At 44.0% G+C, this 15816-nt stretch overlaps 1 protein-coding gene across 3 annotated transcripts in view; it reads right to left on the bottom strand.

The window, feature by feature from the left end:
- Zmynd8 (Zinc finger MYND-type containing 8) overlaps positions 1-13793 on the bottom strand; it is a 33604-nt gene extending 19811 nt beyond the window's left edge. The window contains exons 1-11 of one of the 3 annotated variants that reach the window (XM_077632179.1): positions 13677-13793; positions 11720-11817; positions 11222-11258; positions 10701-10762; positions 7693-7947; positions 5169-5261; positions 4998-5085; positions 4452-4582; positions 2047-2106; positions 1580-1635; positions 767-1010 (exon numbers count right to left, since the gene is read on the bottom strand). In XM_077632179.1, coding sequence (XP_077488305.1) covers positions 767-1010; positions 1580-1635; positions 2047-2106; positions 4452-4582; positions 4998-5085; positions 5169-5261; positions 7693-7947; positions 10701-10762; positions 11222-11249 — 1017 coding nt within the window. In that variant the 5' untranslated portion in view covers positions 11250-11258; positions 11720-11817; positions 13677-13793. Of the gene's footprint in view, positions 1-766; positions 1011-1579; positions 1636-2046; positions 2107-4451; positions 4583-4997; positions 5086-5168; positions 5262-7692; positions 7948-10700; positions 10763-11221; positions 11259-11719; positions 12053-13676 lie in introns of those variants that run through there. The other 2 variants (XM_077632178.1, XM_077632180.1) reach the window with 2 other exon arrangements.
- Positions 13794-15816: the final 2023 nt, after the last annotated feature.

Raw genomic sequence — 15816 nt, 5'->3', positions numbered from 1 at the left:
TTAAGGAGCCCTTCGGTAATCGTTAAAAACTTAACTATTCAATATTAGTTAACAAGCCCGCTAGTTAGCACGTATTAGCTGTATTTTGATGTACTGCATCGCTGACAAAGTTAAGCCGAGAAAAGCGCTCTTCTAACTCAAAAACCCTATTCTTAAAAATTGTGTAAATTCTTAGGTGAAACACCCTGCGGCTCAAACTTTCATGATCGGCAGTGGCCAGGCAAATGCATGTTCACCATACTTTTTAAAGACCTTTCATGAGTGCTTTTTGCTGCACCTAGCAAATGCACAGCCTCCATATTGGGGCACATCCTGGCCAGCTTCCATGGTGCGAAGACCATTGGGACACCGCACCTGTTGGCGGCCCATTTGAGGTAGTGGGACAAGGGATGGACATGTGGCACCGTGACTGCTTTAGTGGTGTCCTGCCCATGTTGTAAAATTTTTTTTCACGTCTTCCTTTCAGTTTTTGCAAAAGTGACACAGTTACGACTGCCAGTACTGGTAGCTGTGGTCATGCAACCATACCTCCATTTCAGAACATTAAGCATGACCTTCCACTACTTGACACTTTCAATTGCATCATTTGACGAGACGGTTAAAGCCCAGAAAGCAAACCTGACACAATGCCCCTCACGGTTACTACCACGTGCACAAATGAACAATATGACAGCCCGCCCACCCCCAAGCACTATTGACAAACTTGCTACTTTTCCAAACAACCAAGACGTCCAGCCCACAAAGGGAAAGAAGTAGAGATACGTGCTTCCTCCTCCTGTTGTTGCTGTTGCTGCTGTTCTGGTGGGGACGATGCTTGGGAGCCCTGAAAGTCCTCGGCCGTCAGTGGCGTCCGGAGCGCTCTGTAGCGATACTCGCCAAACTTCTCCTTGTACTTCTGGACGTAGATTTCCAGCTCCTCAACAGCATTGTGGAGCCCCTTCTTGCGGTTCTTGACATCTGTTGGGGCCTCCTTGGACAGCAGGAAGCATTGGGCCATCGGAACCCATGCCCTGTGGGTTACAAAGCCAGTGCTGCGTCCACGGTCTTTCCAGGTGAGTGGAACGCTAGCGACATCATATGAGATTTTTCTGCACTAAGTGACCGTAGAGTGTTTTGGAAAAAAGGTGTTTTGAATTAATTTATGCCTGATGTTATTTAACTTGTGTCCAAGAGTCAGCTTCAGGCGTTCTTGTATTTGATGGCCACAAATTGTGAGAACTCTACATGGGACACTTGGTCTCAAGACCAGGGTCTTGAGACCAATCATAGAATATCACAACCAAGAAACCACTTCAAAGCATGTACCAAGGCATGAAACGCATATGTTACTTGCCTCATGCTACAAAAGACATAGAAATGAATTTTCATGCAGAATATTCTTGGCTTGTATAGCTTCTGAATTATGTTTCTGACTGCTTGCCTTGAAAATTTGTGCATTGTCAATTTTTGTATTTTTCAAATTTCTGTTGTCGCTGTATTTTCCACCCTGCAACAACCCCCCTGACGGGTTAGCAGAATTCCAAATAACTAAATCACCAGACGTGCAATAACCAGTCCCCTATGCGTTGAAATCACCCACCTATCATGGGCTCCAAAAAACCTGGCATCGACGTTGCCATCTTGAAGACGCATTGCCTGCAATAAGTGGGTTGATTCACTAATGAATGCTTCCACTGTGTGACGAGATTAACAAAATGAATTGCCGGCACTGGATTGGAATAGGTAGTGTTGGATCCAGAAGTGAAACTAACAGATTTTTTTTTTGATACACAATAAAGAAGGAACTAACAGATTTCATTGGTATCCAATAAAAGATAACTCGTTTCATTTCTATACTAATGCTGCAAATGCTTGCAAGGCTATCACAGCCTGCCTGTAACAAGAACTGTGCAAAAGCTCAAGAAGTATTGCCTCATAGCATCAATTCTCAAATGTGGGGTACGTCAATGAAGACATCAAGAATAAGCAAAAGGATCTCTGGTGCATTTCTTGCGCCATTCTATAGCAAGAATGAGCCAAAAGCGTAGCTGTTAAAGTAATACACACCTTCGCAGGCCAATAGGGAAATCCTTTCAACTTTGCCCAGACCAAAAGGTGTGGTCTTCTCTAAGAACAGAGAAAAAAAAAGAGGGAAGAAACCACTCAGACGTCAAGCAGTTAACAAGCACAAGTTGTAGCATTTACATTTCTTGAAAGATTATTTTTGTGGAATGTTTGTGAAAATTTAATGTGAGTGGGCGTCACAGTACGAGCACCAAAAACCGATGCAAATTCGGTGCCACGTAGCTGGCGAATGCACCAACTGCTTCTCTGATAAACAAGTGCTACCATTTTGGCCACACAGACAAGGCTGAAAATGGAGCTGAATGTGTTGCGTAAATAACGAGCCATGTTTAATGCAACACAAAATTGCAAATGTTGCAGCATTAGCAAGCACATACTGCTGCAGTCAGCTAGCACAATGAGTGATGCACAAAGGAAAAAAGTATTGTAAAAAAGATCACTTTGTGATATAGGCCCTGCTGAATGTAGCAACCAACGTACACAACTTGAAAGCTAGGCACTTTAAAAGGGCACTGAAAGTTACACTAAACATTTTCCTTTTAATTTTAGAAAATGTAGTTCTGTAGATTCTAAAACCCTCCCGACTGCATTCTGTGCAAGCTGAGATGCATTCTCAAAACAGAAGTACCTTGAATCTTTCTGCACTACACCCATTGTTAGATAGCTGACAATAGACGCGAACACCAATTTTAATTGCGTCCATGCCATTTTTGAACATGCTGCATTATCTGCCTTGGAGGTAGAAAACTACAGTTTAATTTTCTCTTTAGTTTGTCTTTTTTCTGCATGCCGGCGATTTTTTAACCGCTTGTGAAAACAGTGTAGAATAGAAGTCGAGAATAGTCGCCTCTGCCAATGTGGCATGCATCCTGAAACACAACACATCTCATAATTCAGCTGCGTCCACGGTTGATTTTGTTGATGATTAAGGAGGATGCTGCCTCATTATCCGAATTTAGCTCCGCGGGTGAAGTAGACCCGAGGAACCAGCCCAGAGCATCGGTGGCAGCGCTTGGGTTAGTCCTTTATTTGGTCGTTTTGCTTGACTGCGTTGAAAAGGGTATTGATGTTAGCAATGTTATGTCTCGTTTGTAGGATTTCCACATCATTTAGACAGGATTTGATACCACCTATGCTTTGAAGGTGTCTATGCCCGACTGTTTCGTCCAAGTGCATGCTCAATTATAGAGCCAAAACTGATTGTTTTCTACACGGAAAACTGCACAAGCTAACACTTCGATTTTTTTTTTTTCAGAAGTATTTGCTATTGGATAGGCAGAAATTTTCAAGATTCCAAACTTTGTTTGAAATTTTGTTCTTTTTTGAACACGTATATCTTTTGCATGTTTTGTTCAAATTTTACCTGAAACCTTGATTTCGCAAATAAATTTTGATAAGACATCTGAATAAGACACTTGAACAAGTTTCATAATCTTTACAAAGTATGTTTAACTGGCTTTAATTTCAATTGCCCTTCAATAACGCTTCGCGCTTTCTCAACATGAATAGCGATACCAATCTAAGCACTATTATGAAGAAGCCTGAATGGGCGGGTTTTTATGGTGCTGGTGATGGAAGCCATTTCTTCCACGTGGCTTGGTGTGACAACTTAGCCAAATAGGCTACATGGGATAAAAATTAAATCAAAATGACTGAAATTGCATGCCCTTTATTACTACGACATCCCATGCAGCAGTTCACGTGAGTGTCAATAGAGTCGCCAGAAGTTTGCACTATGTTTATAACCAATTGACAGTTCTGGAGTGTGGCTGAAGTGTCTAATGGCATCTCGTTCAAACTATTCTACTACATACAGCCATAACTGAAATCCACTTCAGCAACATTTTATATATTTAGGAAATAAAGGCTACGCGTAAAGAAGAACTCGAAGGCAAGCAACAATTTCATGCTGCATCAACATTGCAGATTACCCATGCAAAAGACCATTGGGGCATTGTTAGCGCTTGGTGTTTTCCCTCCAACTTGGCTCTACATTCCACCTCTTTTTGCTGCCCCCCTCCAAATAAATCCTCTATTCCTATGAGACTCTTTGCAGTCATGAATCTTATGGGATCAGTGTCCAATAAATGTCAGGCCTTTTCTTGATGCAACCTACTTTCGTTAACCTTCCCCGCAAAGCCACTATACAATATCTACACCAGACAAATTTCCTATTAACAGTGCATATCAATGACAGTATGTGTTTGATGGAGAACATACAGTAAGAAAAAAGCACTGTTGAACAGAAAGGAGCATTTGGACCACAACAGTGCGTAAGTGCACAAAAAAAGCAATAAATGAAACACTGGCATATACTAAGCCTGAGATTTCACTCAAGTTGTGCCAAAGAAGCAAAGTAAAGTGCCTCGGAGAAGCTCCGTACTTACACACGGCTCGGTAAACCATGCCTCGTGAGTATTGGCACTCTTGTAACAGTCTGGGCAAACCTCAATGTCTTCCATCTCCTGTTTACACACCTTCATCAGCACCTTGGCACTCATAGAGAGCTTGTGGTTATCTGGAACAGTCACAAACAAAGCACAGAAACGACCTTAATGACAGAAATCATTGCAATAACTAAAACTGCCAAAATGTTTGCCCCTGAGGAGGACTTCACCAGAAGCATGCAATTCAAGCTTATGTGGCATGCTGAAGCATAGAAAGAAACTGTAAAAATTTTTCCTCGTACAGTGATAGAGCAAAAATTCTGTCCCATGCACACACATTATGCAAGGCCAAAAAAATTATGCCACTGAAGTCTTCTCAAGAAATGCAAGTACACAAGTGGCAAAGAGTACTTTTGAACAATACAGTAGAGAGAAATCAAACAAATATGAAGGAGACAGCACTAGACATACTGCCACATAGTTCCTTGACAGTATATTCATGAAAAAATAGATAAAGGTGAAGAACAAGAACTGAGTTCTACTTACATCCATTAAATATAATACAATTGTGATATATCCAGCGGGCATCACTAAGAAATGACTCAGTGCAGCCATAGTGCTTCCACCTCACATTCTGCAAAGTCAAGCATATTTATGACAAAAGAGCAGAGAGAATATAAGGCTGCAGAAAATGCTTAATAACCAAAGAGAGCTCACCTTTTCAAGAATGCTGAGGTCAAAAGGGTGACTAACATATTCTGTATATGAAGGATACGTTTTTGTGCAGACAGGCTTTAGGAAGGCTTCATGCTGAAACAGCATGCGCACATGATTGTTATAACACAGTGGTTCGCAAACTGAAGTCATCAAACCTTTTGTGGTCCTTGAAAACATTTCTAAGGTCTGTGAAGATCCATGGAAAGTGAGGGTAGCGCGAAACGGGACAAAGGGACATAGAAAGACAGACACAACACAGCACATAGCACACAACACAGCACACAACACATAGCGCCTGTGTTGTGTCTGTCTTTCTATGTCCCTTTGTCCCGTTTCGCGCTACCCTCACTTTCCATGGATCACCGTTACCGACTCGCCCAAGTTTCTACCCTTGTGAGTCTGTGAAGAGTTTGCGGTGAAATGAATCCCTCACTGCCCCATCCTGACCGGACGACAATACCTCACGCAGCCGTGAAGTTCATAGCAATATTTCTTAGATTACTGTAGCGTGCACTTTCTTAATGCAATCATAAATCATGGTAACATACACTCCTGTGACCTCCATCGCCTTCACTGGTGCCCAGGATGTCACCAAGGATGTGCCCAGGAGTTGAAAGGTCACTTACCAATGCCTACTAGTGTTCTGTTAAAAATGAGTTTCATGCTTTTTTTTTTGATGGAATCCTAAATGCTCGCCAGGTGCTCATTGTAACATTAAACAGCACAGTGAAGTGTTGCATTAACTAGTACATCTCACCCTTCCTTTAACCCACAAAGAACAAGAGATTAAACCACTTGTCTCATGTCAACAACTTCCGCCGTGCACAGAGAGAACTTTTTGTCCGTTATTAGTGACAACAACTCCGTTAGCACTGTACATGTGTTTATTTATCATGTTTGAAGTAACCCTTAAAGGAGAACTCCGGGGTATTTTTTTTTTTTAAGCTTTTAACTTCATCCCATTCTTTAGAGTCCCCTCTGTTCGGTATGATAAACTGGCTTTCAGAGTACCGAGTAGAAGTATTTTAAAAGAGCAGAAAAAAGGGAACCGGAAACGAAACAGTGTTTTGGCCAGACTATGACCATCACGGCATACGAACCTATGATTTCACGGATACTGTTCAAAACTTATTCCGTGCGCACTGATAGGCTAAACCGGCGACTGTAAGCGACAGCTTGCGATATTTGTCTGACATGACCAAAAACAAGCGCAAAATTTTGCCCTTTGGCAAACACAGAACGAATATCAACGAGTATGCCAAACTGTGACGTCACACACGCAAGGTTGCTCATAGAAAACACCCCGACTAAGGCCACAAAATGGAAAATTTTAAAATTCATCCGCGCTGCCATAAGACATTACCCGGCTGCAAAATCTGGCACAAATGACCAGAACACATCAGAGAACTTACCCTGAAAATTTCAGTACAATCTGCAGAGGCACAAAGAACGCTGAAGTTGCCCTTGAAAATTCTTTTAAATGTGGAAAGAGGCCAAAATCCGGCTACCTTAATATCCTCCACATCCCCTATGTGATTGCAAACATGCCAACAAGACATTTTTCACATTTCATGTTGCTACAATCACTCACAATCTAAAGTGACCCTTGAAATTTGCCAATTTTATCTCATCTGGCAATAAAAATAAACCTCTGCATTCTTAAAGGGGCTCTGAAACACCTTCCAAGGGGAGCACATTAACACGCTCAATCACTGCATTCCGTTGTCATGAACACCTGAGTCAAATAATACACCTCTACACGCAGCAGAGACTCCACAATCACGTGCGAAAGTTTGCGAGCCCTTCCCGGTGACTTTTTTATGCTTGCACCCTCCTCCATTGCTTGCACCTGGGTACACAAGTTTAGAGATGGCTATTGGATAGATTCTTTAAGATGTCAGGCAGCTACCATGGCTGCAGCCAATAAGCCACGTAGCCCCGATGGGTCAGGAAGCTCTGCCCCCAGAGGTGGGGCCAGAGGAGGAACGCCAACCTTCTGGCGTGCAAAAAGTGATGAGAGGAGAGGGAAAAGCGTCTTCTGAAGACACTGACATTCAAATTCTAACTACAGATAACTTTGCTTCTACAAGCCGCATTAAAAAAATTCTTTGCTGGACAATATCGGTGAAGCGACGGGCTTCAACATCCCAGGCATACTGCAACTTTACTACAGCCCCTTTCAGAGCCCTTTTAAGATATCTCCACACTGTGCGCCTTTCCATGTACAAATCTATGATTAGGCTAAAACTTCGATGCACCGCTTGAAACCTTCAACAAACTGGTACTGGTATGTTGGTATATGGGGTTTGGCATCAAACAGTGACGTGGGCTATCAGGGATGCTGTAGTGCTCCTGGTTAATTTCGACCACCTGAGGTTCTCTAACGTGCATTGACATTGCACAGCATGAGCCTAATTAATTCCCTTGAGTATGGATACAGCTGGTTATAAAAGAATATATATAAAAACATAAGCAGAACTTTTTTTTTTTTACTAGTACGACACACAATGCACATGACACCCACCGTGTGCTGCTTGAGCCTCTGCAGCGCGTACTGAAGGAGGCTGCAGAACTCATCGATCGAGAGCAGGGAGAGGGAGGGTGAACGCGTGTCCACATTCTCGGCGGCCATGATGCGCACGCACTCAGGGCACACCCACTCTGTGAGGTTTTTGACCTTGAGGTTGACGCAGGACGCATGGTAGCTGCGAGGGCACGTGTCGCACCATAGTGTTGATGGCTCCCGGTGACAGATCCAGCAGAAGCGGTCCCCGCCTTCCTACAACGTATCACATGCACGCCAGTGTTGCAAAACTTACCATTCCATCTCACTACTGAAAGCGGGGGAAGTGTTTGCATTGGATAGAAGTGCACCGCCTGAGGCTACACAAATTTTGGCAAGGGTGGCAGAGAACTATTAGGAACTGCGAAAAAAAAAAAAGCAAGAGTGTTTAGATGGCCACGCTATATCCAATATCACTGCTATACTCAAATTAGATGTCCTACAACATTCCTCTCTGTTCATGGAGCAGTTGCAAGGTGTGTGTGTGTGTGTGTGTGGGGGGGGGGGGGGGGGGATATTTCTAAAATGTTTTTCTTGAACTCCTTTCAAAAGAAATTTCTTATGTTTTCTCTGCACCTCCATTTCTATGTACTCTTGTCTCCTTTTCCACGAAGCAGGTGCTGTGTTCCTCTTGCTAGCAGTTGCCAGCCTCACTTTCGCGGTCTTCCTTTTCTATTGCCTCAGCATTTTTCATTATTATTACTAATAGTAATAATAGTATAATGAGAACTAAGACACAACTCTGTACCTGTGTGAGGACTGGCTGCTCCATGAAAACAGTGCTTACAAGCACTGATGAAGAGTTACACTTCTGAAACTGCTTGGAACCACCCTAGATTTACTAATGTGTGTCTTAAGTGTGATGAGTCCAAATATAACAATGACTAAATAAAACACAAATACTCAACCAAGCACTTTAGTTCCAAGTGACAAAGGTCTCGGTGTAACTAGATGACACAAATATGACAGGTTTCTGAAGCTAAGCTTATATCACGGACTTCATTAGCCTATTCTGGTGGCAAATGTTGGATGCATTGTATTGTATTGGGTTTTATGGCGCATAAGCGACTTAGGCTATCATGCGCCAAACACATGGTATAATTTATTTCAAAAATTGGGTGTCCTCAGCGAGTCCTTGTCCTGACAAGGACTCCGAGGAGCCCATCAAATCGAATGCAGACCTCAGCCTTCTTCTCAGGACTGAGAAAAAGGATGCGGTGCGTCATAAAATGCGCGAAAGCACGGGGTAAAAAATTTTTAGAATTAATAGTTCTGCGATATTTGATATCATATTTTGTTTAAGATGGCCACGTCTTTCAGAAAATTAAAAACAGATGAAGTTCTTACAAGTGGATTATCTCCTAAAAGTAAATTGGGGTGGAAGGGAATGCATTCATCGTAAAAAACAGTAAAATACTTTTTTCTTAGCCGTTCAAGTTGTGAGCACGAGAATAAAATGTGATTAACTGTCAGCTCATCTCCATATTTCTCACATAAGGGTTTGTCTTGTTTTGTCAGTAGAAAGCTGTGTGTTAGGTGTGTGTGTCCGATGCGCAGGTGGCATAAAATTATTTCTATGAAACGTTCCTGATGCCTGCATGATCTCCATTCTCCCAGAATAGGTTTTACTAAATGTAGTTTGTTATTTTCTTCACTATTCCATGTACACTGCCATTTTTCTGCAAGTTTATTTTTTACTAACTTCATGCAATCTACATTGGGTATATTTACAGTCTGGACTTCCTTATGGCGAGCTTGAGGAGTGCACGTGTCAGCTCTCTCGTTGCCACGAATTCCGAGATGGCTTGGTATCCAACAGAGCTTAATTTCATGTCCTTGTGTTTCAGCAGTTATTATGTCATGTATTATATTTCCTATTAAATGTTCCCTAACGTTTCTGGCTTTCAGTGCTGTGATTGCACTCAGCGAGTTCGTGTAGACAATGCTGTTTTGAATGTTCTTTTCGACTATTTTTGATACAGCCACCGAAATGGCATAACATTCAGCTGAGAAAATTGACGCGCACTGAGGTAACCGAACTACCTTTTCCCATTTGTCTTGCACCACAGTGCTTCCGACGTAAAGTGATGTTTTAGAACCGTCTGTATAAAATGCTGTGTATTCTTTGTACTTTTTGTCTAGTGCCAAAAATTCTTGTAGTATGTATTCACGTGGAGTTTGCTTTTTCTGAAATTGTGTCATTGTGTAGTCTTCTACAGCGGGAAACGTGTACCAAGGTGGCAGTGGTTTGGGTCTCTGGGCGACATCAGGTAGTGTGTCTAAAAAACCCAATTCCTGGCAAATTTCTTCAAAACGGAGGATAAGGGGTCTCGTCGCATTCGGTTTGTTACTAAAAAGCTGCTTAGACGGGCACTTCGTAACTATGGAGTAGCAGAGATGTTTTGGTAGTGAACGGGTTTTTAGGACGTATGCACATGTGAGCATGGCTCTTCTATCTGCGAGGGCTGGTTCGTTACATTCGACATATGGGCTGTTTATTGGTGATGTCCTGTATGCCCCGCTTGCAAGGCGCAAAGCTAAATTATGTACTGGGTCTAATTGCTTAAGGTAGGATGGTCGAGCTGAGTTGTACACTATACACCCATAATCTAGGCAAGAGCGAACTATGCTGCGGTAGATGTGCAAAAGGCAGGTTCTATCAGACCCCCAGCGTTTATGTGAAAGCACCTTTAAGATATTTAATGATCGAGTAGTTTTCTTCCTCATGTTCTTTATGTGGGGCAAGAAGGTGTTTTTTGTCAAACGTTATGTCCAGAAATTTGTGTTCACTTTTTATTGGTAATTCGGTTTCATTCAGGTGTAGTCTAGGATCTGTCTGTAGGCCACGTTTGAGTGAGAAAAGAATGGCCACTGTTTTCTGTGGGGAGAACCGGAAACCACTTCGGTCAGCCCATGTTGAAAGTTTATTTATTGTTAACTGCACTTGAAATGTTGGATGCAGTTCCTACCTTTGCAGGCTTTGGTCTCTTGGCATCTGGCACAGGGGTGGTTGGAATTACCCTCTTTTTGCCTGCAATGAGGCCCACAGCTGGCAATAAGAGTAGTGGCACCACATTGTATGGTCTCACACTGTACTTGTAATGAATGTAACACAGGGTCATTATTCTGGATACCTCCACTACAGCACCTCTTTCTTCCCTCCTTCTTTCACTCCCTTCTTTACCCCTTCCCTTACTGCGCGGTTCGGGCATCCACCGAGATATGCGATACAGTTACTGCGTCATTTCCTTACCACAAAAACAAAAAAATCATGCCTGACCACAAATTTTACAAAGATGAATGTGCTGTGTTGACATGCCAAATGTCTATTTTTTTCTCATACACATATGCGTCAGGTCGGCAGCTTCAAGACACGAAAGGTGCTTAAAAAAAAAAAAAAGTTGTGAGCTCTCATGAGCTAAAGATAACAGTCTTGAATGCACGTTTAAGAACACAGCAGGAAATTTTAAACAATCATAAAGTCGAGTACCTTTGAGGCGAGAGTCCTCGGAACTCATCTTTCACTACTGCAAGAAAGAGAACACAGAAGGGCACGCTTGAAGTAATCATATAAGTCGGAACGCCAGAGAAGTGACCAAGTGTGTTCCGAAGCATGAACAAACGCTGCAGTGGAACGCGCGCGCTCTCTACAGAAAAGCGAGTGCAGCGCACGTGCCTGCACGTAAGAAAGAGTACAAAACCCCCAAGAGCTGACCACGGCGCCTCTAATGGTATTCCAGCCTCAAGACACAAAAGAAATGGGTGCGTCAGTACAATGAAACACATGACTATTCCCGATTTACGCCAACAAGCAACGATGCCGATGCACGCGCGAAAGTAAGGATTTGCATCGCGAAGGAGAACGCGGAGGTACTACTAGTAGAATTCGAAATCGCGCTCGGAACATAACAAGCGGGCGACGGCACACAGCAAGCCAAGAAGAACAGCGAGACGAGGTATGTACGCAAACACATGGACCTTCACCAACCTCAGTCAATGAAGCATCGAAGCGTCATGATCACAAGCCCACAGCATTGTTTGGCCCAATCTTTGACACGGGTTACGTCCATTCCTCCGCTGTGAAAGCTAAGAAAGCGAACATCGTTGGTAATCACCCCTGAAAATACATTCACACGCAGGTGAAAACAAAACTATCCACTAAACGTGCAAACAACGCGCTAGGTGGCGCACGGTACGAAAAGTTCTCAAAAGTGGGTAAAACATGTGAAACGTGAAGCGTAAATTAGATATAAGAAAGGCATTCTTTTAGTAACGCCAAGCTGCAGAGATGAAAGCGAGCTTTAAGGCGCCCACATTCGTTACAATTTTGTGTTCGCAGTTTGATTTCTAAACATGCGCCCTTAATGTTTAACAAACAGCAATTACATTTAAAATGGCTGTTATGCTTTTTGTGCAGCAACAGCACATTTCTATTGTCATTTGTATTTAGTACAATATAAATACACTGTTCACAATAAAGTTTTGGTTTCGTTATGCAAAGTGCATTTGCGGCATTAGCGGAGCGCTCAGTGGTGGTGGTGGTAGTGGTTTTATTAAAAATAATAGTAAAAAGGAAGGAAAAGATTTTTGCTAGCCCCGGCATCTGCTATCGATACTGAAGCACCTGAGCTGGGGCAGCGGAAATAAAGGACAGCAGGCAGAATGGAGAAATGAAATGAAAGAGGTGTAGGGACAGGAATAGAGGACAGGGGGAGAAGTAATATGTACAAACTATTTACACAATAAGTAATGTGTCCAGGTTGTGAGCGCTCAGTGCGCAAAAAAAAAAAATGTTAACGCGTACAAATTCGCATTAGAGGCTTTTATCTTTTGAATTTCACAACTTCACTCCACCAAAAATGTAGCAGAGGGTTCTCCGCACAGTGCAGGCCTCGAGCCATCAATGTTAACGATCAGAGAAGTTCGACTTTATATACATGGAATTATGTTTATATGTGCCGGATATAAAACAAAATGTGCTCAAAACACTGGCAGTAATCGAAAGCAAACGCCATTCACAAGGTAGAATATTATTGCCTAAGTTGTTGAGATCTAAATTAACATTTGTACTTGCCTGTATTTGGCGAGAAACTCTTTTGGGTTACGAGTGCAGTTTTTGCAGACGCGAGCCAAGCAGCCGGTCTCACAGGCTGCGTCATCTGGTGGACGGCGAGGCAAACAACGCTCCGGCTCAGTGGGTGGAAGAGAAGCGCGCTTTCTTCGAAAATGGGGTTTGTCTGCCCGTCGGAATTTTGTCACACACATTTTCACTGTGGTATTTAGTAGTAGAAGCAGTGATGTTCCTTGTGACATTCATTCGGACGGACAGACCAACCCCGTATTTGAAGAAAGCGCGCTTCTCTCCAATGAGGCCGGGACGTCGTTTGCCTCGCCGTCCGGTAGATGGCGCGGCCTGTGAGACCGGCTGCTTGGTTCGCGTCTGCAAAAACAGAACTCGTGGCCGAAAAGAGTTTCTCAATAATTCCACCAAATACAGACAAGTGCCGATGTTTATTTAGATCGTAAACAACTTAAGCGATAATAGTCTACCTTGTGAGCGCTGTTTTCTCTCGATTAGGCTAGGATTTTGTGCACAGGAATTTTTTAAAACTCGGCATTTAAAAACGTTAGTCCCTGTATGTATTGGTCCACCCTCCACTCAGATCAGAGAGTACACATATCAAACTAATCGCAACACAGCAGGAGTATAAGCCCAATTTTCAAATGTGACTTAAGACAAAGCTGGCCGTTATGGTACACACAACCTCAGCGTGAAATCTGAGCGAAAAAATGAGCGAAAGTGTGCTTTCAAAAGTGACGGCCGGGGCGCGGTCGGCATGCATTGTGTACCCGCTCTAGTGCTCTATTGGAAAGCAAATATGTAAACTGAATGCGCGGGCTTTGTTTACGTCGCAGTTCGAAATGCAAGCATGTTTAACACTCACCAGTCAGGAAGGAATGCACATCCCAGACAGCAAAAAAAAAAAAAAAATGGTGGCAGTGCTTTTTATGACGGACAATATAGGCGGTTGCCATTTAACGTGTCTAAAATTAGAATAGAAGGTAAGAAATTAAAAAAAGATCTAGGTCCGGATCTGACCTCCGGGCTGCACCGCGGCACCCATTCCGGGGCGCTATCCCACTACTGCGACACGCGGGAGCTTTTGCCTGCTGCGTCTCCGCCCTGGGCCGGTCCGCTCCTCCTTAGGCGACCTGGCCGCCACCGGCCTCCGCCGGGGGGACCATATCGACGCCCCGCTTAGCGCGGACGCCCCGTCAACATGGGCGACCGCGGCCCAGGACTCCCGGCGGCAGCCCGTCCTCTAGACCACGCCTCCAAGTAGCTGGATTACAGGGGCGCGCCACAACCCCCGGCCGGCAGAGCGAAGGTTGCTATCAAAATTTAATCGCACCTATTCCTACTCTTTCTTTTTTTTTTTATTCTCACGTACCTGACTGTGCTCCCAACGCTACGGAATACAAATGCGAGGTCACGGATCGCGAACCATGGGAGATCGACTATTTCGATGAATCAGACCATGTGCTCGGCGTCGCCAGCCGCCAAAGCAAGCGCACGTCAGGTGAACAAAATTGACACGCGGCGGCGCCACACGACCATTACAGGCGGTGCGGCGCGACATTCAAATGGTTCAAAACTATCGCATTCAGCTCCTTCTCTCGAGCGGTGGGAGACCGTGCTGGCTAGCTCTGACCCCAGAACGCAAGTTTTGGCGGTGGAGTGGGCTGACAAAGTCGTCGAGGGCTATGTACTCTCGACCACTTAACGCGACCTCTTGCCAAGCTCTTCCCGGCGAATAAAATGTTTTACAATCAATCAGTCGCTACACGTCCACGTTTGTTGTTGAATCCTCTCATTCTACTTCCTTGAGTATTGAGTACGCAGGTTCTCTTTTAAATTATTTTTTGAGCCATGTACCTCGCCGGGTGCCCAGACAAATCCAGGGACAGGGTCCAAAGGTAAAAAGGAGTGCGCAGTTCCTCCTACGACGGGAGGGGATAAGCCGAAAGGCAGTCCGAGCGGGGAACAGTAACAAGCGTTTCTTCACGGACAGTTTAGTTTTTTGCTCCGTGATAAACAGAGTTTCATAATCACAACAGTCTAGTGTGCTCTACGTACGACATCTGCTTCTAGAACCAACTACAACGTTTGCATTTGGTCAATGACCCAAGCTTGCATCCTTTGTCTTCCGGAACTTGAATCGGGCGCACCTTTTGCACCGTCATAGAACGCCTCGTCGACAAGGCGCAAGAGCCCTCGCCTCCTTCCAACGTCAGCAGCAGTGTGGCCAAGGTGCAGCTTTTGTGGAGCAACATCGACGATATCGTTTGAATTTTCAACTCACAGGGGAAAGAAGTTGCGTGCCGTACGGCAACGTAAAGCTAACAAGTGCTGCGAAGCAGTAGCAAGAACAGATTTATTTTGATTGCTTCTTTACAGCTTTACAGCTATGGAAGAGTGTGAGTAAACTCGTGGTGACGTCATTGTTGCCGAAATTTCAGATGTCCGCCGCCTTCGTCTACATGCTGCCGATAGATTTCCGCTGCCGCCAAACAACAATGCTTCGTGAGCTTCACCTCCGACGGAATTCGTTTTCTTCCTTGAAACAAACGATTCTTCGCTGGAAACTTACTACCCGCTGTACAGGGCGTCATGATTACGGCCTCTGCCCGTCGCTGTGCACTGCAGAGAAGCCTGAACGCTGACGCCGCTTTAGACGGCGATTACATCACCATTTCAAATGTTAGCGTAAGAGGATTTCCCATTCTTTACCTGCAAGTTTCACACATTCGGCTCGTTTAAACTCATCGAACTCTAAAACATCTTCAATTGCCCTTTAAGAGGGACATTCTTGTCACGAAAAAATATATGAAACATCCTGCCAAATCGTCCATCCTTTTCTGCAGATGAGTTCGCTTGCCATGTCTCCCTCTTCATCAATTATCGAGCCGAGGTACCTCAAATGCGTTGTTCTCTTTACCACGGTGTCCTGTGGCCTCATAGTTCTCCGCACGTAGTCTCCTAGATTACGAGCTATGCACACTGTCTTGGCTCGGCTAATTTTC

Source organism: Amblyomma americanum, chromosome 7 (genome assembly GCF_052857255.1).
Source record: "Amblyomma americanum isolate KBUSLIRL-KWMA chromosome 7, ASM5285725v1, whole genome shotgun sequence".
Classification (NCBI taxonomy): domain Eukaryota; kingdom Metazoa; phylum Arthropoda; class Arachnida; order Ixodida; family Ixodidae; genus Amblyomma; species Amblyomma americanum.
The sequence above is the reverse complement of the archived record's forward strand: the minus strand, read 5'-3'. Positions and strand labels throughout refer to the sequence as shown.